The sequence below is a fragment of the Sebastes umbrosus genome, chromosome 14 (assembly GCF_015220745.1).
Source record: "Sebastes umbrosus isolate fSebUmb1 chromosome 14, fSebUmb1.pri, whole genome shotgun sequence".
Classification (NCBI taxonomy): Eukaryota; Metazoa; Chordata; class Actinopteri; order Perciformes; family Sebastidae; genus Sebastes; species Sebastes umbrosus.
The window spans coordinates 616950-639860 of record NC_051282.1 but is presented as its reverse complement, the minus strand read 5'-3'; the positions used below and the strand labels follow the sequence as shown (position 1 = coordinate 639860).

Genomic DNA, 22911 nt, shown 5'->3' with positions numbered 1-22911 from the left:
ATTTTTTTAGGTGGGCCTTTCATTTTAGGTGGCTAATATACAATTTGTACCTCATACAACCCCACTTCAAAAAATATCCCTTTAAGCTGCACTCAACAGAAAGGGTTAGCATATATATTTGTATGTTATGATACAAGCAGGGCATGGATATTTTTGTGTGTAGCAATTTCAGTGTTTGACATTCACCTCTATGTTTCTGAAGAGATGTGAAAAGGCAAATAGTACATATGTTTCTGTGTGTGTGTGTGTGTGTGTGAGTGTGAGAGTGAGAGTGAGAGTGACAGGTCGTTCAGTCATCCACTCCTATGTTGCGGAACAGGTAGGACATGGACTCTCCGTTGTGGATACGGCGGATGGCCTCCGACAGGATCATGCTGATGTCGACTGTTTTGATCTTTGGACACTGGAGCTTCTGGAGCTCGTGGGGAATCGTGTTGGTCACCACCACCTGGAGGAAGATGAGATGAGAGAGACGTGAGGGGAGGAGGTCATGCAGAACAAAGCTAAAGTGAGTAGACACCTGAATATTTCAAAGCACACACTCACCTCATCGATGGCCGAGTCCTCTATGAGCCTGGGGGCGTCAGAGGAGAGGATGCCGTGTGTTGCCATGACGAAGATCTTGTAGGCCCCTCTTTCCTTCAGCGTCTCCGCTGCTGCCACAAAACTGTCGACATCATCAATGATGTCGTCCTATGGGACAAACGGACTTGTCTCAAACAAACAACTTTCAGCATTCAGCCTGTAGAATTGCAATGGCAGAACATGCCACCACAAACGTTTTGTTCAGACTATTCCTTTATGCATGCTGAAGGTCGTATGCATTTTCACCAGGGATTAATAGGAGTACTACAATATTCTACTTTATTTAAGTAAGATTTAATTTGTTTTAATTTAAAGGTACAGTGTGTGGGATTTGGCAGTATCAAGTGGTGAGGTTGCAGATTGCAACCAACTGAAACATTTCCTGCCAAGCGTGTAGGAGAACTAAGGTGGCCAACGCAAAAATGTGAAAGTCATAGTCAAGTCAGCACACTGACACACTGACAGCTGTTGTTGCCTGTTGTGCTGCAGTTTGCATGTTATGATTTGAGCATATTGTTTTATGCTAAATGCAGTACCTGTGAGGGTTTCTGGATCAATATCTGTCAATGTTTTGTGTTTTTAATTGATTTACAATAATAAATATATACTTACATTTGCATAAAGCAGCATTTTTGTTGATAAGAGTATCAAATACTTGACAAGTATCCCTTTAAGTTACATTTTGAAGAGATACAAAATGTGTGATTAATTTGCGATTAATCGCGATTAAATATGGACAATTATGCAATTAAATATTTTAATCGATTGACAGCCCTAGAAAACATACTTATTAATATTATATTACATTTCTGCCAAAAGACCCTCCTAATTGCTACACACTTGTCCTTTAATAAACAGGAAACAAGGATCAAATTATGCTTGATTTTAATTTAAACTAAATGTTGAATGGAGTGAGGATCTGACAAATCCCAGACTGATCCACACAGTCAGTGCGACTGTACAGTAGCTTACATACAGCACAGTAAAATGAGATAAATGATAATGGATGTTATATCATCAAGCAGACATTGGATCTCTGTCAATCATTTATCTGTCATTTATTGTGTGCTCATTCCACGCCAACCACTTCACAGTCCAGCTGCTCACATAGCAACAGTCACTGCTGAGACCAATTAAAGCCACAGCTAAATATTGTAAAAGAATCTCCTGAGACTTTTCAGTGGAAAGCAGACTGGAATTCTTCCATCTTTTACAGAATGTCTGCTGTCACCGCTCTGCCCTCCTGCAGCTGCAGACACACTAGCAGCTTCTTCTCTGCTACTGTTCTCACAGTTTAATGACTTCTTTTATGAGACTCTTGTTCAAGGTGTATCCACACAGCCAAACAATGCCTTAAAGAGCCAGTGTTTCGCATTTTGGGGGATCTATTAGCATAAATGGAATATAATATTCAAAACTATGTTTTCATTAGTGTATAATCACATGAAGCTAAGAATGGTTGTGTTTCCGTTAGCTTAGACTGAGCCCTTCATATCTCAATAGGGAGCAGGTCTTCTTCACGGAGTTCACCATGTTGCTCCACCATGTTTCTATAGTAGCCCAGAACGGACAAACCAAACACTGGCTCTAGAGAGAGACTTTCAGGTTTTTACGTCACCCGATGGCCACCATAGTTCTCCATCATGCTTGTGGAATTGCGTTAACGTGAGTTGAAAATCCGTGGTACCGCCAGCCGCCGTCTGACTTCTGTTGTTCCTAAATTAGTGTTATTCTGGCAAGGATGGCCTGTGAGCGAGGCGAAAGGCGTTACAACGGTTTTTCACTTGGCGGCTCACGTTACCGCAGTCTTGTAAAAGGAGGAGTGAGCAGAGGGGGTACTCAGTTGGTTGCAACCTGCAACCTCACCACTAGATGCTGCCACATCCTACACACTGTACCTTTAAAAGCCCCAATAGTGTCCAAACCAACGAACTGGATGCTCTCACCACTATGATGGCGATGCGTCCTCCTACATCTCCTACCACAGTGATGGGAGGCTTCTCTTTAGGGATCAACACTGAAAACACAAAAAAGCAAGAGATTTGCTGTCATATTATTAAGAGGCAACACGTCTTATGCCATGTATTATTATTTGCAGTAGTGGAGCAAAAATCAGCGTGCAAGCATCTGTAGATCTACCTAAACATATTCCGTTACATGATAGTTAAAGGATTTGCCGTTGTTAGTGTGAGTGTGTGTGTGTGTGTGTGTGTGTGTGTGTGTGTGTGTGTGTGTGTGTGTGTGTGTGTGTGTGTGTGTGTATGTGTGTGTATTACATGGGAAATCCATGCTGGGGTGAATGGCTCCGGTTGTCTTGACGGTGGGTGGGGAGTGTCGCCCGTCTACCTGGTCCGACTCTGCGTCCTGAGCTTCGCCGTGGATCACTGCTATGCCCAGACGCAGCCGCTCAGCAAACGACTGGGCTCTGCACACCCACACACACAGGACAATTCAGATTCAGATCCTCCAGGCTTTACAGAACAACCAAGAAATATACAGAAATATAGAACAGAGCTTTTGTTGCCATAAAAGGTCTACAGTTACTGTTAAAATGTGAAAAGTTCTGACTTTGGCAACCCCCAGTGGCAGTATAGAAAGAAAAGATACTGTGGCAGACAGCACTGCATACTGCTACATAAATGCAATTTTCAACGGAAGTAAAGGGTGGTGAGAGGGAGAAAAACAAAGGTTTATGATTAACTTATTAGTTAACAATATAATATAATGAGTCACAGCTCTGCAGCTCAGCAGTTGAAGGATAAGTGAGTTCAGAACCAGCGAGTGAGGAGAGCCTACTGTACCTTTTGGCAGAGGATGGGGATTTGGCCACAATCACAGCATTTCTATAGTCAGGGATCTGGAGGTACATGGGAAATAACGAGTGAATGATCAAATCAATGTGTTTTAGAAGAGAAGGGTCAAAGGTTTGACCTGTAGTCTGACATCATTAAAAGGGATAGTTTGTGTGTTGTTGGGTTTTTTTTAACTTAGTTTTTATTGCAGTTTAAGCAACTTATACAATCATCACATTCTTTCCTGCTCTATTTTCATTTTACAGCTGTCTATTTGTTTTTACACAAAATTTCACAACTTAAAAAAAAAGGGGGGGGGGAGAAAAAACAACACAAAAAAAGACTTCATCTTAAACTATGATGTCAATTGAATTCAGAGAAAAAGAAAGGACACATTAGACAATCCAGAGAATTTAAATAAAATAAAGTTAAATAAATAAATAAAAAAATAAAAATAAAAATAGTGGTGAAGGGTCGGAGGTCTGGGAGGGGAAAAGTATGTCGGTAAGACAGAGATACAAGTATGATCTAGGATATATAAAAATATTCAGATCACAGATCTCTGTATTAATATGGTCATGGCAGGGCTCCACCTTTCAATAAATGGCTCTTTTTGGAGTCTTAGGGAATAAGTTATTTGTTCCATGTGGTAAATTTTCCATACCTTCGCGATTCATAAATTATATGTTGGGGCTCAGGTTTTAGCCACTTCATTGAGATGCATTTAATTGCTGCTGTTAGCAATATCTGTAAGATATATTTTTTAGCTCTTCCATCAATGCCTTCTTGTATGGTCCCAGCAGTGACATTTTTGGATCTTTAGTGAAGTTTTGGTGGAATAGATCTTTGAGTGCTCCAAATACCTCTTCCCAAAATGTTTTTAATTTAGGGCATGTCCAAAATATGTGAATATGGTTGCCAATATGTGTACCACAATTTCTCCAACATTTATTCGAGTGTGTAGGGCCCATTTTAGCCACTATTTCTGGTGTCTGAAAGAATCTTGAAATCACTTTCCATTTAAATTCCCTCCATGTATTAGAGTTGGTCACTAGATGTGCTTCAGTGCATATTTCTTCCCATATGTCTTGTGGTATGTCTGTATTCATTTCAATTTCCCATCTCCCTTTTATCTGAAGCGTATTGTTTGAATTCATGCCTAGAAATATTGGGTAAAAACGGGCTACAATTTTCTTATCCCCGTTTCCTGTTTGTAATTTCATCAGGGATTCTTCAATTGGAGCGGGCTCCAAAACTTTATCCCATTCCTTATGTTCCATTAGGAAGTCCCTTAATTGTAGATATCGGAAAAAGTCTGTGTTGGGAAGTATAAATTCCTCTCTCAACTGCTGAAATGACTTAAGTCTGCCATCCTTCAGGAGTTGGTGTAGATTAGTGAGTCCATGTTCTGACCATTTTCTAAATCCTGTATCTAAACGGGAGGGTACAAAATCCTAACTTCTCTCCATGCTGCCTTTATCTTAGCCTCTAACCGTCTCTTCCATGGAGGTACTGCTTCCTATGTACTGTGTTCATCTTGTACCCAAGCATATCTAAGATTACTGTTGCTGTACTGTGTATCAGCTTGTTGGTCTCAGCGATGGTACCTGTAGGGATTGTACTCAGTGTAGCATTCACATCTTCTAATAGATCTTCTGAAGGTACTTGGCAACTCAGCTTCAGTATTCGTCGGGGGCTCCAGGATTCCAGGTTGGTTACGATCTTCCTTCTTCGGTCAGCTGCCCTTGTGCTGAGGCTATCTATCCGATTTCTATCTATCTATCCGAGTTTGGGCCTTGGTACCCAAACTCGGATGTAGGGGTGATGGTGGCCTGTTGTCCTGGCTCCCCCTTGCCGTAGCATTGTTGTAGTATTCCATCGATCTCTAGTTGTGATAGTAGTTGGAGGTTACGGATATTGGAACATTGAGCTAACAACTGTTTCTTTGTTAGTCTCGATTGTGGGTTTTGAGATATCCATAGGTCCCAAATTCTCTGCATATATCCCCTCTCTCTGGGATTGCTTGTATAGTAGCATTCCAACAATTCCGTATTTTCCACCCTCGTCCATTTATGTCTTGTTCCAGTAGCCAATTTCTCATCAGATTGCCCTGGTTCCGTAGCATCTGACGCGGACCTTGTTGACCCGGGCGACGTCCGAGCCGGTGTGACTATCATTTTTGTGTGTCAGTAGCTCACCTGGTAGAGCGGGCGTCCCACGTACCAAGGCTTAGTCCTTACCGCAGCGGCCCCAGGTTCGAATCCGACCTGCGGCCCTTTGCTGCATGTCATCCCCTCTCTCTCTCCCCCTTACAAAAAACTATCTCTGTCTCTGTCAAATAAAGGAATAAAAGCCCAAAAAATAATCTTAAAAAAAAAAACAGAAGGGGCGAAAGAGTGCAACCCTGTCTGCAGCCGCGCTCTAGGGCAGATTGGTCTGATAGAAACCTGTTCACTTTAACAGCCGCCTGTGGATTGGAATATAATGTTTCTATCCAGTTAATGAAATTGGGGCCAAATTGGAAATCGTCTCAATGTTTGAAATAAGTATTGCCAGGACACTCGATCGAATGGGATAATAGGGATAGGGATAATATCATTGCTTCCTCTTCTTTTACTTTTGGATGTGTCATTAATTTAGTAATCTTCTAATATTGTCCCCATAATATCTTCCGGTAATGAACCCGGTCTGATCCGGATGAATAATTTTATTGATCATTTTATTGACACGTTTTGCAAGAATAGTAGTTAATATCCGCAGGTCTGTGTTAAGTAGTGATATGGGCCTATATGATTGGCATTTGGTCGAGTCTTTGCTTTCTTTATGTATTACTACTATTGTTGCGTCCCTCCGGGAGGGGGCCATAGTTCCAGATTGTAACGCATGGTGATAAGCTTTTAACAGTAAAGGTGACACGTCCTCTTGGCCCAGGGCATTTATTGTTTTTTAATGCGGAGATTACCTGCTGTATTTCCCATTCCTTAATTGGTTCATCTAGCTCTTTTGCCATATGCTCAGATAACTCTTAATTTGATGTCCCTCAAAAGTTGCGCCAGTTCTTTGTTGTCTGTGCAGGTGTCCGTGTTTTTGTACAGGGATTTATAAAATTCAGCAAAGGACTGTGAAATTTCATCCGTTTTTCGAGTGTTTCATTATTAGATATTAACTTCTGTACTGTATTGGATGATTGCTATTTTTTCATTTGGGGCATAAATGTTCATGAGAGAAACTTGTATTACATCAATGGAGCCATTTACCAGAATAAATGTACCTTCAGAGTCTTTATGAACTTTAGTTGGTGTGAAATTAATCTGTCTATGTATCAGAATAGATACTCCTCTCTTTCTGGCTGAGTGGTGTGATGAGTGAAATACCTTGTCTGCCCAAGAGGTTTTTAGCTTTTCATGCTCCAGGTCTGATAAATGGGTCTCCCGCAAAAATGCTATCTGGCAATTGGCTCTCCTCAGCTGATTAAGGATTTTCTTCCTCTTTATGGTACTATGGAGATCTCTGTCATTATAGCTTATAACCTTAAGCGATCCCATGACTTGGAGTTAGGAGAATTAGGATGGATACAACTTTTGCTCTGGCATAAAGTGATGGATGGAAAAGGCCGTGGAACGTTGTACACAGTATCTGTGTGTATGATTGTGTGAATGTGGGTGAGTGGGTATAAGAAGAAGTATTTGCAATAAGTAGGGGTGGATAGTATGGGGGAAGTGGGGTATTTAAACCAAAAAAAAAGTACAGAATATACTAAAGTAAAATACATACATAAATAGAAGTGCAGATAGGGTTGAAACGTTGTGTACGGGACAGTTACTAATTCTAAATACAGCAACATAATCTCTATAGTGTTTAAGCATTAACATGACACATTTGTTGTTGGAATAGAGGAAAAAATCTATTTCCCTGTTGCTTTCAATCTCACAGTGAGATCCCTGGGGAACATTGGGATCTGCTCAAACTGAAGTGAACATAAAATTAGATAAACCGTGAACTCGGCCAACACAATGTCCATTTAGTCCTTTGGGACAAGGTCCCAGGCTGCAGGTCAGGACGGCAGCTTTGTGAACAATCCTAGAGAGTTCTCGCCTTTGCTTGGCTACAAAACCAAACAGAACTGAAAAATCCAAAGTTATTATCCTCGGTTCAGGCTCCTGCAGAACCTCAGGATAAACATTAGAAAAGATAACGACATCTCGATGTGAATGTCTCAATTAACAAGTCAGAATAATTATATGTATAAAGCTTCTTGTAAAACTTAGGAATAATCAAAACAAAGAGATTATGCCACTCATTCATTACAGCATGTATGAACACAAGTATTTAGATCAGATACCCCTCTACTAGCATACACATCCATACACACCCTCACACTCTGCCTCAACCGCTTTTACATGCTCAATTTCTGTGCGGATCGCAGCAGTGTTGTTGTCAATTTCAGTTTTCACTGCCTTCATTTCCGTCTGTAGCGATTTGAATAAATCCACCAGAGAACTCTTCCGCTCTTCACTTATCACAGCGGTTATGTCCTTTCTTATGGAGGAGAGGATATCCGCTTTCACCGATGCATGTCCATTTTTAAAATGAAAATGTTGTTTAAATATGAAATTAGTCAGGATTCTGCAGGTGCTCTGAAAAGTCTGTCGTACTCCATTTGCGGCTAGCCACGCCCCTAGTTTGTGTGTTTCTCAGTGGGGTTTTATGAGGTACTTCTCCACAGTCAGTGTATTACCTACAGTAGATGGCGGTCAGCACGCCCCCAGTTTGGAGAAACAGACAGGAGTACCAGCAGGGGAGCAAAGCAATGTACTGGTAGCACAAACATTCCCATTCAAATCAACGTAGCATGATAGTCAGATCAGTGGCCATTTTTATGTGTACTGTTGCCATAGTGACCGTTGTAGCAGGCTCCCTTCCACATAAACTAAACCGACTTGCGGCAAGTCGCAGACTCACTAAGGTGAGGTTTTGCAGTAACAATGATTAAAGGAGCAGTGGATTAATAATGTTACGAAGCACATAGAAAATGTAAAGGAAATTTTCACCACCTAAAAGAAAGGCCCTCCTAAAAAAAAAAATCAGTATCAGTTTCAGTGTACGCTATATTTAGAATATTTCCACCGCTTTACCTTGACGTCAGACAGCTATACAGTCTGTTTCTGACGGGGAACTGAAGCGGTCATCTGTGCTCTCGCCAAAGCAACCAGACTCCATTGAAAAAAAAACAGTAATTCTACCTAGCAGAACACAGGAGTTGAGCATAGATAACGGCCTCAGTTCTCCGACAGGGATGTCTCACAGCAAGGGAAACTGGCAGAAATATTCTGAATATAGCGTACACTTAAACTGACTGACTTGCTGCTGTCCCCGTCCACAGCAATACATTGCTTTGCTCCCGTGCTGGTACTCCGGTCTGTTTCTCCAAACTCCATCTACTCTAGGTAATACACTGACTATGAAGTACCTCATACAACCCCACTGAGAAACACCTGAATCTATCCCTTTGACGGCAGTACGCTTCTGAGCGTTGTAGGGTTAAATACTAGAATGGCACTCAGAGAGCGCAGACCTCTGCCCGAGTACGATTGCCCCCCTCTCTGTTCAGTTAGTGCCATCATCCACGTGTATTTGTGTTTATGTTGAGATCAGCTGTACGTAAAGGAGCATCGTAAAACACTTCATTCAAACTGGACAGAAACAAAATAGGACTCACCTAAACCGTCGTCGTTACTCTTTCCAACAATCACCAAGTGTGCTTTGGTCCAACTCAACTGTAATTTCACCGAGTTTAATGTGAAAAAAATGCAGAATCTACAGTTGTGCCACACCCCACCCCTCCAAAGGATTTCATTCAAATCCATCGCGGACTTTTGGAGTAATCCTGCTAGCGGACAAACAAACCAACAAACCAACGCCGGTGAAAACATAACCTCCTTCCGAGGCCTTCGGCCTTGGCGCAGGTAATAAGCAAACTCATTTGGAGGTCTTTTAAGATGCAAGTCATGTTGTGTCTGTAGTTTTTACCTCTTCCTGTATGTACTGCAGCAGGAAGGGGGAGGCTCTCAGATTGTCCACTGGGATGTTGAAGAAGCCTTGAATCTCTTTCTGATGGAGGTCCATTGTGATCAGATGGGTGAGACCTACACAAACACGGTCCGCTTGATAGTGTTAGTTGTGGATTTGCAATTTACAACAATGTATAAATGATGGACACGCACACTTTCAGATTAGCCTTGTAAACATTTACAGAGTCACTTTAAGATTCTGCTAATACAATTTTAAATCTGTGATGTTGCAAGCAAATAGAAACACTAGAAATGACCACTGGTTTCTGACTCTTCCCATTTTCCCTCTTGTTTAGTGATGTAAAGCAATCACCACTCACCAGCTTTACACATCATAGAGGCAATGAGCTTGGAGACGATGGAGCCCCTTTTCCTCATCTTACACTGCTTGCTGTAGGGGAAGTAGGGGAGGACGCCCGTGATGCTTCTGGCGCAGGATGTTCTGCACGCGTACACCAGGATCAGCAACTCCATTATAGTGGTGTTCACATCCCTGATGCAGTCGAGGGACGGAGAGGAAGACGTACAGTACGTGACAAAAATGTGACGCGAGTAAGATGTTCCATCGGAAAACTGCGTTGAAATGTTCTAACTGTGTGCGTGTTCTGCCTTACTTGGACATTGTCTGGATCACAAAGACATCTTTGCCTCGCACCGACTCTTGAATCTGCACCCGTGTTTCTATGGAAACAAATGGGACGTGAGAACGGGAGAGAGAGCAGCAAGAAAGCGCGCGCACATAAAGACACGTTCAGTCACACGTGCGCACACTCCTACCTCATAACAAAGCCTGCAAGACCTGTCAGCTTCATTAGAGGGCTATCTGAGCCCTTTGTGCTTTGCACACAAACACCTCCCTCCCTCCCTCCACTGTGTGAAATTGTAGATAGTAGCATTCCAAAAATGTGCCTCCCACGGAAAAGAGATTAGAAAACAAAATGCTTCCTAGGCAGAGCCTAACGTCCAGCAGAAACACAGAGGAAACAGAACTGATAGCAAGCAGCAGTTTGGGAGCCAAGAAACTTTGAATATTCATGGTGTGGAATATTTTAATAGGACTACCTCTACTACTACTAAGCAGTTCAGCTCAGTTAACCTAATGCTGACTGTAGCACAGACAGGCTTTTGCCCATTAACTATAAAAATGTGCATATTCTACTGTACATTCTGAGGATTTTCAAAAGCACACCATACATTTTAGACTGGTTTTCTACATTTAAGAGAGTGTTTAATCCCTCAGTACCCCACAGAAATCCTATTGCCTGTACTTGAAAATTGCTTGAGATACGTAATCTACTACACTGAATATTTTCTCTAAATTTTGTCTAACTTGCATCAGCAGTGTGTGATAAAGCAGGTGCAAGCAACGACTGTAGTTTTGGTAGTCTGTTGTTGTTGTACTGACCAGCTACATTAAAACCACCAAACAAACCATATACGCCACAAATACTGCTACATTGGTGAAACCTTTGTCAGAAAATAAAATAATTTCTTACACATAACATTACAAAACAAAGAACTTTGTCTCCTCTCCTCCAATCTGACACTCAAACGGTTATTTTTTATAATCCAGGCAGAAAAAAGTAATTTCAGACATTTTACTGAATAATATAACCACAAAAAGATTATATAATGAGCAACAAAACAGAAATTGGACTTTGTGTTAAGTCTCACCTAATTTCCATAACAAACATACATAACAAGTCTTTCCTCTTCAGGGAAGCCTGCCTAACCTAGGTCTGACTCAACAGCCTCCTGAAGCACAATCGCTGTTGGTAATTTAGCTTAGTGACAAACATCAACAGACCATCTTTCTTTATACATATGAAAGGAACAATTTACACTGTGAATGATGTGTTAACCGTTTTGAAACATTTTAAATTAATTTAAAGCTCCTGCTGCACATCCAAGACCTAAAGATAGTCAGTTTACTATCATATAACTTGAAAGATTAATCAATAGGGCTGGGACAATCTCCTGATTCGATAATATCACGATACGTGGGTGCACATTCGATATGTATTGCATTATTAAGTATTGCGATTCGATATTATGATTTATTGCTCACTTTTATAACACTAGACCATGGCAGGAATTATTGATTACTATTTTTCCAGCAACCCAAAAAATCAAAGAATAAAGACATTTCCCTCACAGATTAGTGGTATTTTCTTTTTAATTTATAAGGGACATGTAATGTTTTATAATTCTGGTGAATATAATCCAATAAATCTTATTTCTATAGATGTATTTTGTATATATAGTTCCCTTTGTTAACATCTTATTTGAAAAGCGGACGTAGTCCCACGTGTCTACTTCCTCTAACTTCTCCAAGGTGGTCTCTAGCTCTCCCGTCAGCTCCGTTCTCTTTATCTATCCATGGTCAACTCCATCGGGGCCGTTTGAATGCAGACAGCAGAAATGTCAGTATGTGGGTGTTGTACAGTTGTAGCGTTGGCCCATTTGACCACGGAGACGAGAACGACGGCCGGTTCCACCGCCACGTTACCGCCATACCATAATGTTTCCTGTCCGTGACAGAGTTAGCATGCAGCTTTAGCCGTGATGTCTAGCTCTGCTTTTCCTGTCAATGTGTGAAACCCAAAGTGTTTCCATCCTTTACTGGATGTGTAGTGTTTACCACGCTGGATTTAACATGGGAGGGTGCAGGTCGTATCCTCGCTGACCCTCCAACATTTTATACTTTCTGAGGTTTGTTTTGGTTGACAGATATGGAACAGATTAGTCACGTTACTCAGACTACCACAGTAAAAGTGGTAACTTCCTTCTACCTCCTCATAGACTCAAATGAAGCAAATATATCAATTCTGACATTAAACAAATAAATTTCAGTCATTCTCTGTCAGACACCATCTCACCTCTGTTAGCTTCCTGGTACACCTGCACCTTGCCAAGCTCCACCCCTAACCGCCTGAGAGAGAGAGAGAGAGAGAGAGAGAGAGGAGAAAGAAGGACTGCTAAGAAAAAACAACTTATTTTCACAAGAGAACATACATTTAAAAAAAGAAAAAATGATGATACACTATAAGCATAGACATTTACGTGTTGTTACATTGCTTCTCTTGAGACAACCTGATCTGCTCACTCTGCAGTTAACATCCTGTGTTTTATTTCATCTCTCTCACACACATTATGGAATTTAGTGTCTGACAACCCAGGCCGACTCCTCTATTTGTTCTATAAACATGTCCTTGTGGAGTTCAGGAGCGCATTGGTGCATTCCAAGTACGTTTCTGCAGTTCATGAATGTTTTTTTACACATAACACACATGAAATATGGACGTTGGTTCAACTCAATCATGCAACTACAATTGTTATTATAAAGTCATTAAATTCATATTTTTTTCACTGCAGGGACTATTTTATAAATGTGCAGGTAGTTGCCACTATATGACTGTTAAAAACAATATTTCACTGCTCTTTGGTGAAAACATTTCACCTCAGTGTCAAATTTTTCTTTTCTACATTTAGAAAATGTTAAAAGGGACTCTATGTAAGAATCAGAAATTGCTTGTTAGCAGTGACACCTGTGGCCGTTAATTCAACGAAAGTCAGCGTCCTGTTGCTCGCGCTCACGCTTGTGCTCGCTCAACATAGACATGAACGAGCATTGATCAACACAGTGAGACGACACACGTCAGCTAACACCACAATATCACTCTATATTTCACCTGCTTGGCAGTAATGTTAGCTAACCAGATGAAGGTCTCTCCCATGAATCAATGCTGATACTGTGTTGTCCTACTTCAGACTCCCGTCTTCCACAGTGTGTAGTGTGCGCGCATGCACGTGAGAGGTGGAGCGAGAGAGAAAGAGCGCGGTGTGTGAGTGAAGGCAAACAGGCAGGCAGAGGAGCAGAGTACAGCATCGACTCCGGCCCTGGAGACCAAAGCTACGGTCTCCCCTGTGTGACGGCTCCAGGGCCTCTTCCAGGGCTAGAGTGCTGTTTGCTGCTATGCTGTGCCTGTGTGTGTTGCAGTGTCCTGGTCCCTGGCGGGTTGGAGCTGGAAGTGGAGGTGTCGATCAGGCGATTGGAGACAGCTGGCAACGGTATAACCTGACTATAAGACCTGCCTCATCCTCATGGTGGACGGACATCATTCCCCTGGCAACACCGGGTGCTAGGCCAGCTTGGCTTTGTTGTGTAGTTTGGGTTAACAAATTCTTAAGTATTGACTATTGCAACTCACTCCTCTATGGCATCAGCAACACCTCCATCAATAAACTACAACTGGTCCAGAATGCAGCTGCCCGACTCCTCAACCACACCAAATCATGGCATCACATCACCCCAGTCCTGAAAGACCTTCACTGGCTCCCCGTCTCCCACCGGATCTCCTACAAAATCCTGACCCTCACCTACAAAGCCCTCCACCAACTTGCACCCCCCTATCTCTCTGAACTCCTCTCCCCCTACCAACCTCAACGGTCCCTCAGATCCACCTCAGCTGGTTTACTCTCCACCCCAAAGTCCAAACTCCGCAGCTTTGGGGACAGAGCATTCTCCAGGGCAGCTCCCAAGCTCTGGAACTCACTCCCCAAACTCATCAGAGACTCCGATTCCCTCACCACATTCCAGTCCCGCCTCAAAACACATCTTTTCTCATCTGCTTACCCGTAGCCGCCTCCTTCCCCCTACCCATCAGTCCGTGTGTATGTATGTGATTGTGCCTGTGTATGTCGCCTGTTTTTGTCGTTCGTCTCCTGTCTGTCTCACACCGTTTTCCCCCCGATTATGTTAAGCGTCTTTGAGATCACTAAAAAGCGCTATATAAATCTAATATATTATTAAGTAGTCCTGGAAGCCTGTTTTTCCTATTAGTTTACGTTGTTAACATTCATATTTATGTTACCCTTGTTAACATCATTCCATTTTTGTTAAATAAATCTTTGTTTGTAGTTACTCCCTGCGTGGTTGCTTCCTCATTTGTTGTGGCCTCAGAGCCGGGCCATAACAAATTGGGGGCTCGTCCAATTTGAAATAAGCTGTAAGTAGTAGTTTAAGTAGTTGTCAATCAACAGGGTTTGTTGATAAAACCATTGATTGTTGATTTTAGAACAGAAACCTGTTCCTCAAGGACCCATATGGGTTATGTGTGCTATGTGTCATCCATGCCTCTTGTACTCACTCTGAAATCCTCTTTCCCAGCTCACGGCTGGCAGGGTGCGAGTTGGCGGTGAAGATGACCAGGCCGCCCTTGGTGTGGTTCATGTCTCTGGGGTCTCGGCCGCGGCTCTCCCCGCACTCGGGCAGTGGATCCCTGGGCACCCAGGCTGCGCTGAGCCCTTCCTGCAGTGGAAAAGGAGGAGCGATCACTTCCTTTAAAATAAAGGTGTCAACTCACGTAACTCAGGTAGAGGAGGAAGAGGAAACACGTCTCACTTAGTCCCTGAAGACTTGCAAAAAGCCATCAAACATAATACATTTTTTCCCATAAAAGCAGCTTTTTCGGATAAAAGCATAATTTAAATACTAACTTAACTTAAATACCTCTGACAGGTAGACGGTGCATCTGTGTGTGTGTATACCTGTTTAATCTAAATTTGAATTTAGTTTGATAGTTAGCCATATCAAGCTCGCTTGAAGCCATTCTGGGCTGTGCTGGAGTTACAAACAAGCACAAACTTGAGGCATAACGTTCTTTAAAAAGAAAAAAATCAGTACCACAGAATGTGACTCAGTTATTCATGAACTTCCTACAAACAACAAGGAGGAATTCTCCTTTCAATTAAGCATACATCCCAAAAAACTAGGGATGCACCGATACTTTTAGGGATGTCACGAGAACCGATAATGTCACGAGAAAACCAATACTTCGGTACCAAGTCGATGCCAAAATTCTAAAAATATGACGGTACTCGTTTTCTTCGGTACAAAGGTACCGAACGATGCCTGTAATGGTCATGTGGTAAAGGAGCTAATGGGGGAACTATATGCTTACAAGTGTTCTCATCTGCCGTGAAATGAAGGAAGAAGAAGAACGCCGCAATAGCACGGAAAAAAACAACAACATGAGACGTGAAAGATGGCATCTGGCTAGTTAGCCAAGCTACGTGCAATGAACGAGAGCGAACACGCTAAGCAACCGACTGGCCAGTTATTATTATTTTCAGACACACCTCCAACTCCGGGTAGTTTGTGAGCTGCTGCAGGGAATAAATCCGGATCTGTTGAGTGCAAAAGAGGAACCGTTTCCAGTCTCCCTTCTCCACCGAGTTAGCCACCGAGTTAGCCACCGAGTTAGCCACCGAGTTAGCCACCGAGTTAGCCACCGAGTTAGCCACCGAGTTAGCCACCGAGTTAGCCACCGAGTTAGCCACCGAGTTAGCCACCGAGTTAGCCACCGAGTTAGCCACCGAGTTAGCCACCGAGTTAGCCACCGAGTTAGCCACCGAGTTAGCCACCGAGTTAGCCACCGAGTTAGCCACCGAGTTAGCCACCGAGTTAGCCACCGAGTTAGCCACCGAGTTAGCCACACGCAACGTTACAATAGATTCGCAAAAGCCAGTACGTGGTGCAGTAACGGTGCCGTTGTACTTTTCTTTCCAAAGGAGGAAATACACCTCAAAGACAGACATCCAGACAATATTGTTGGTTTTAAATACTTGAAGGCTACATGCCACTGTTCTGTTTTGCAATGTTAATAGATGTTTCTTTTTATTTATTACTTAAGGGCTACATGCCTCTGTTTTTTGTAATGTTCAAATGTTTTAATAAAAGGAGTGCGTTCTGAATTACATGGGATTTATTGTTTTTTTTACCGTGGTATCGAATTGGTATCGAGAATCGTGTAAATTCACTGGTATTGGTACCGACTACTAGATTTCTGGTACCGTGACATCTCTACATCTGGTGTAGAGGGCATATGGCCTGTTTAGGACTTGAGACCTGAGTCACTTACTTGAGACTTACTTGTGTCATGCAAAACAATGACTTGGTCCCACCTCTGGTGGCCTATACCCAGTGAACTGTCACCATGTCAATGAATTTAAACTAGTGCTTGCAGTCTGAGGATATATATAGACACATGTACACATTACAGGGGATTTATTGTTTGTTTTTTGTTTTTTTACCGTGGTATCGAATTTGGTATCGAGAATCGTGGAAATTTACTGGTATTGGTATTGACTACTAGATTTCTGGTATTGTGATATCCCTAGATACTTCAAAAAACTAATAAAAGAATGATCCCATTCTTTTATTACACATACAATTAATAAATTGTACACGGACAACTTTGTAAATAATCTTCAAAATTAACAGGAATTACAATTCAAGTGTAAACCTTTTTAATGTAGCAACAAATTAGACAAAAACTTCAACCACAATTAAAATTCCACTATATAATGTGTATAGCATATAAACATAGCATTGAACTGAATAGATCTGCCCCATTGTCACCGATACCTATTTGGGTCAGTATCCGTCCGATATCCGATCCAGTGCATCCTTAAAAAAAAACTTGCTTGCTGAATTTAAATTTTTTAAATCTGGCCTACTCTTGCTAGTTTCTCAAGATTAAGCCTACCAACCCTAGCTTTAATGAACTTGTAGAGTACGGTCTAGACCTGCTCTATATAAAAAGCGTCAGCATTTACAGCTACACAGTACACTAAAATGTTTCAGAAACATTTGAGGCAAGAAATAGGCATTACAATAACAGAATTCGGCTCTGATTGGTTGGTTTTGTTTGGGCGCGTTGGAATCTTGCAAATGTCATTATGAGCACTAGGAACTTGATTTTTTTCAAAGATTATCTGTCTCATGCACTACTGTCATTATATAGTGACAGTTTATAGTGACATTTATAAAAATAACTTTTTATCAAATTTGCTCAAAGTTACCGACTGCAGCATTAATGTGCTTTAACTGTGAAGAGCTTTAACTTGTAGCATCCTTCCACCTTCAACAATACTATTCAAATCTACTTTATTTTTTGTTTTAATCTTTCAGAAACGTTCCTTTTAATGCATACTATTTCTCTTTACAAATTCGTTGATTTATTTCTTATTTTAGTGCTGATGTTTTGACTATGAAAACTATGGAACAAGTTACCCCCTGATATACACACTATCACTTGCCTAGTACTTTTTAAATCTAAGCTCAAGACTTTTTTTATTTAGATTGGATTTAATACCTATAGCGCTGTGACACTTCCCCTGTGCTTTTTATGTACCTTTTTACGATTTTATGATACGTTATGTTTATTCCTGTTATTTCTTGATGTTAATGTGAAGCACTTTGGGGACCTTTTGGTTATTGTAAAGTGCTATACAAATAAATGTTGATTGATTGTTGATGTTCTTTCATTTTAAATGACTTCTATAATTATGATACAGTCTTTTCTACAGTACAAGGTTGTGTGTTTGGTAGCATATATAGACTAGAGTTTGGTGTCTACAGGAGGAACATGGTGTAGTTGTATCTGCTTGTACATCCACTTGAGGGGGGTTGTGGAACAATAACACTAAAGAAACAAAAGGCTGGAATGCAAACACCTTGTGACCAAGAACTGCAGGCAAACTGTTATATTATATGATCATATATCAAATATGTGTCTTGCAATGTTTATTTTCGAGGCTCAGCGACGTGCAATGGGGTCACTGGTGATTTGAATAGATAGGTGGTAGAAAGAGTTCATCCCAACTAGCATTAGCTTCCTCATGTTGCTAAGCTAGCAGGACAACCCAGTCATGTTGCTAAGCTAGCAGCAAAACACACTCATGTTGCTAAGCTAGCAGCAAAACACACTCATGTTGCTAAGCTAGCAGGACAACACACTCATGTTGCTAAGCTAGCAGCAAAACACACTCATGTTGCTAAGCTAGCAGCAAAACACACTCATGTTGCTAAGCTAGCAGGACAACACACTCATGTTGCTAAGCTAGCAGGACAACACACTCATGTTGCTAAGCTAGCAGCAAAACACACTCATGTTGCTAAGCTAGCAGCAAAACACACTCATGTTGCTAAGCTAGCAGGACAACACGTTGCTGTCTGTTGTTCCAGAGTGAGTGTGTGCAAAAGTTAAACCGTGTGCTGAAATTGTAGTTGCACTGATTTTGATATAAAAGCAGTCAGACCCGTTTTAGACACGTCTTTATCACATTAATGTGAGCTAATAGTAAATGTTTGGCTAGAACATCATGATCACGTCAGCTAACGGTAACACACCAGGACTGGTACTATCGCGAGAGCTCGCAACAAATCATGTCTCCATGGCAAAGCTCTTCAATTGATTTTTCATGCATCAGAAATCAAGTGTTTCTGTGTAGCAAGTAGAAAATAGAATGAGGACAACTATTACATGAAACAAAGCCCAATACTACTCACCAGTTTGCGTGTTGGGTCCGGTTACAGTCTGCAACCAACACTATTTGAATATACGAGCCTCCTGCTCTGTTCAACCTGTTCCCCTCAGTCCGACTGCCTGCGATGTTCACTTTTGACGGACGTACAGCTCGACCAATCACAGGCTAGAAAGTAGAAAGGGGCGATTTAAGATGTGTTCAAGTGCTCTCGATAAACCCGTAAATAAATACTATTTTTCACGGAGAATAATTCATTATCGTCAGTACGGATCTCAGCGAGGTCCAAAGCCGTCACTTAATTAAAAAATATATATATATTTTTAAGTTTTGTGTATGTTTAGATTTTTTTCTCAGCAGAGTTCAATCACGAAATCTAATTTCAAATTACCAACAAAATCCACTATTACGTGGAGGTTTGCTAGTTTGCCTAATTTCCGAAGATTATGAACTCAACCTTCAGATATTTCATTAAAAGGCACCAGAAATATTGGAAAGCAGTGCTGTGCAACAAAGCTTTCTTTATTAGCTATTCATTTTGTCTTTTCTTTTATCATATCATATTTTTATGCAGATGTGCTGAGTGATAATCTACTGACCTACAACTTGGTATAACAATACGCAATCGTAGATGCATATTTCAGCCACTGATATATTAAAAAGGGCACAAAAACACTTTTTGTTAATATCATTGCTTATTCTCGCAGTAACTCAATCGTTTTAATAACAAGACTAAACACTGAAAGCTCTCCTGGGGGGTGCATGCTTTGTGACAGGCCACTTGAGGGCAGTGTGATGTTCTGGATGCTTCACACAGCTTCCCTACTTCAGTTCTTGTTAAATGAAGTGACTCTCAAGCTTCAAATAAACATGCTTTCATGTGTAGTGTTAGCCTGATATATTACCATACTGTGTCCTTTAACTGCACACTAAACAGCTATTCTAATCCCTTATTAATTAGATACCAACATGCAGTCAGGATGAGTCACTGCAGAAAGAGATGCTTTTGGTTTGAAATAAAAAGATAAATCTCATTTAGGTATGAGAATGTTACATCCAATGGAGAAAATGTTTATTGAAATATGAAATGGTGCCACCACCATATTAAAGTTAACCTTATAAAGCATTGCAGGTTGTAGTGTTTGCTTTATCTCAAACAGTCCCTGTCTTGTTTCCTTGTTTGTTTGACCACCCGATTCGACTGTTATCAGACCATTAAATAGGCGTTATCAGTCGATATAAGCACCATAGATGTGGGTCAATAGGGGCCTATTACGTTGTAAAAGTGAAAGTGAAACTTAAAAGCAACACGTAACATGTTGTAAAACTGAATGAAACATCACATTTTTCTTTAGGTTTAGGCAACAAAAACAGTTAGGTTTAGGCAATAAAACTACAACTTCTTTAGGTTTAGGCAATAAAACTACAACTTCGTTAGGTGTAGGCAATACAACTACAACTTCTTTAGGTTTGGGCAACAAAACTACAGCTTCTTTAGGTTTAGGCAACAAAACAACTTCTTTAAGTTTAGGGGAAAATCTACAGCTTATATAGGTTTAATTCAATTCAATTCAATTCAATTTATTTTTATATAGCGTCAAATCATAACAGAAGTTATCTCGAGACGCTTTTAGGCAACTAAACTACAACTTCTTTAGGTTTGGGCAACAAAACTACAACTTCTTTAGGTTCAGGCAAAAAAAAACGCTTAGTTAAGCTTAGGGCAAGACATTGTGTTTCGGGTCCTGACACCTTATGGAGTTTCACGCTGCCTACACAGCGCCTGATTTCCGCCTCTGCTCCTATCATCATTTCTACAGTCACTAGAAGTCACTGTCGTGTTCTTTAATACCTTCTTTTGGTGATCTACCCTGTGAATAGATGATAAAACCTACTAGTAGGTGTAGTAGGCCCTTATTGACCCACGTCTATGGTGCTTATGGGGAATGATAATGCCTATACAATAGCCTGACAACAGTCTAATCGGCTGGTTTGATCGTGTGATAAAATGATATGTGTGCAAGCAAGTGCACATGTTTATTCACTAATTTCTAATTTCTCTTAGAACCCAGAGAAAGCACCATACTGGTAAAGAATTTCACTCCCCCTATTACCACACACATAGATGGGGAAAAGAAAACAAGATTCTCTATGGCTAAGTGGCTCATGAATCTACAGTTTCCTCCCTTGGACATACAGTATATTGAATCGTGTCTCAAACCAACTGTTCCTATCTAACAATGCCAGATTAAAGACACACAGAAACAGGGAGAGAGGGAGTGGGTGGTGCAGGGAAACGCAAAAATTAACCATTTATATGTCAAGTGTTGGTATTAACATGTAACACGACAGGAGAGCGAGCTGCTTTTGCATTAACAGAGACAGATTTATAAATACGCTCTCACTACCATATGGGCTGCTCTTCAGTATTCTTACATAACTCACTGGACATGTGGAGGAGGCAGAGAGCAGCATCCAAGCACTGCACACTGCCCACACACACACACACACACACACACACACACACAATGGAGAGGAGAGTGGAGTTAAAAATCTGGAGGAGGTTGGACAGCAAAAGAAGACAAGTTGGATGTTGCAGTTAGTAGTCAGGGTCAAAATCACTGCTATGTGCTCTTCTTTCTCCCATTGTCTTTATTCTATGTAGGGTATATGCAGGCTAAACAGGTTTGTGGAGAATGAATTTCTTTTTTTTTTTTAATCATGCTTTTTATTGTTTCCTTTTATTTTCCAAGAAAAATGACAACAACCTAAACCATAACAAATAAAGTGATATGTACAAATAATAACAGATATCAACAGTAAATTGAAAAACAAAGTTTAAAAAAAAAAACAAGGGAGGAGGAAAAAATGGTAATGATAAAAAAATGATTAATAATAAATAAATAAATAAAAAAATGAATAAGGAATATAAAATATAAACATTAAAAAATGTCAGACTGAATTCTTAAAAATGGCATTAAATATTCCAGATATAAAAACTTAGTGTACTTTGACATGTAAAAGCTTGACATTTTGGGAAATATGCGTATTCACTTTCTTTCTGAAAGTTAGATGAGAGGATTGATACCACTACAGTAAATATGAAGCTACATCCAGCAGATAGTTAGCTTAGCATAAAGACTGGGAACAGGGTGAAGTCCTTGTGCTAAACTAAGCTAACCTGGTGGTAGCTAGCTTTATATTTACCATATAGTCATGAGAGTGGTATTGATATTCACATCTATGGAGTCATAGGACTGCCATAAAAAAGAAGCAAGAAGGCGGGGTCATGCGTCATCAACGCGTCATCAGTCACACTCCGCATGTGTTATACCCTGTGGTCTTAATGCTTAGGCTGATCGGAATTCTTCAAAATATTCCTGATTCCGGATCATGATCTAGATCACTACCAAAATCGAATGGATTGTTCATTGTGCTACACTCCACCCCTCCAAAATTTAATTTTCAATTGAATTCAAATCCATCTCGAACTTTTGGAGTAATCCCGCTAACAGACAGGAGGTAATGAATGTGGAAATATAAAGAGGAATAAATAAAAGAATAAATAAGTAAATATATAAATGTGGAAATATAAAGAGAGATAAATGAAAGCATGAATAAATGTGGAAATATAAAGACGAATAAATAGAAGAATAAACAAATAAATGTGGAAATATAAAGAGAGATAAATGAAAGCATGAATAAAAGTGGAAATATAAAGAGGAATAAATAGAAGAATAAACAAATAAATGTGGAAATATAAAGAGAGATAAATGAAAAAATAAATAAATGTGGAAATATAAAGAAAAATATAAATATTTATTTATTTGTATTTAATGTAATTTATTTATTTGTAACCCTCTTATCCTTTCTCTTTCCTTTTCATTCCTATTCTTCATTCTTTTCCCTATTACTCTGGCTATTCCTTGAAGGGCCAAGCTGTCAATCAACTGGATTTGGGTGGGCCTTCCTGCCCAGGCTGAGGAGTCAATTCCTGCACACATATAGTCAATACTTTTATATCTTATTATTTCTCTTTATATTGCCATCATTATTTTCTGATTCGTTTACAGATTTATTCTTTTTTTAATAACTCTTGACAAGAAAGGGAATAAACGTAAACACTGACCTGC

General features: G+C 40.5%; 2 protein-coding genes across 2 annotated transcripts; one reads left to right on the top strand and one right to left on the bottom strand.

Annotated features, from left to right (window-relative positions):
- Window positions 1-156: 156 nt before the first annotated feature.
- LOC119501649 (phosphoribosyl pyrophosphate synthase-associated protein 2) lies at window positions 157-18960 on the bottom strand. Its single transcript, XM_037792142.1, has 11 exons — window positions 18804-18960; window positions 14599-14759; window positions 12328-12380; window positions 10063-10129; window positions 9769-9941; window positions 9408-9523; window positions 3387-3442; window positions 2862-3010; window positions 2532-2602; window positions 547-693; window positions 157-448 (listed from the first exon to the last, which is right to left on the bottom strand). Exons 2-11 carry the CDS (start codon window positions 14679-14681, stop codon window positions 290-292), a joined length of 1074 nt encoding a protein of 357 aa, XP_037648070.1. The 5' UTR covers window positions 14682-14759; window positions 18804-18960; the 3' UTR covers window positions 157-289.
- LOC119501650 lies at window positions 375-14584 on the top strand. Its single transcript, XM_037792143.1, has 2 exons — window positions 375-508; window positions 13449-14584. Exons 1-2 carry the CDS (start codon window positions 491-493, stop codon window positions 14088-14090), a joined length of 660 nt encoding a protein of 219 aa, XP_037648071.1. The 5' UTR covers window positions 375-490; the 3' UTR covers window positions 14091-14584.
- Window positions 18961-22911: the final 3951 nt, after the last annotated feature.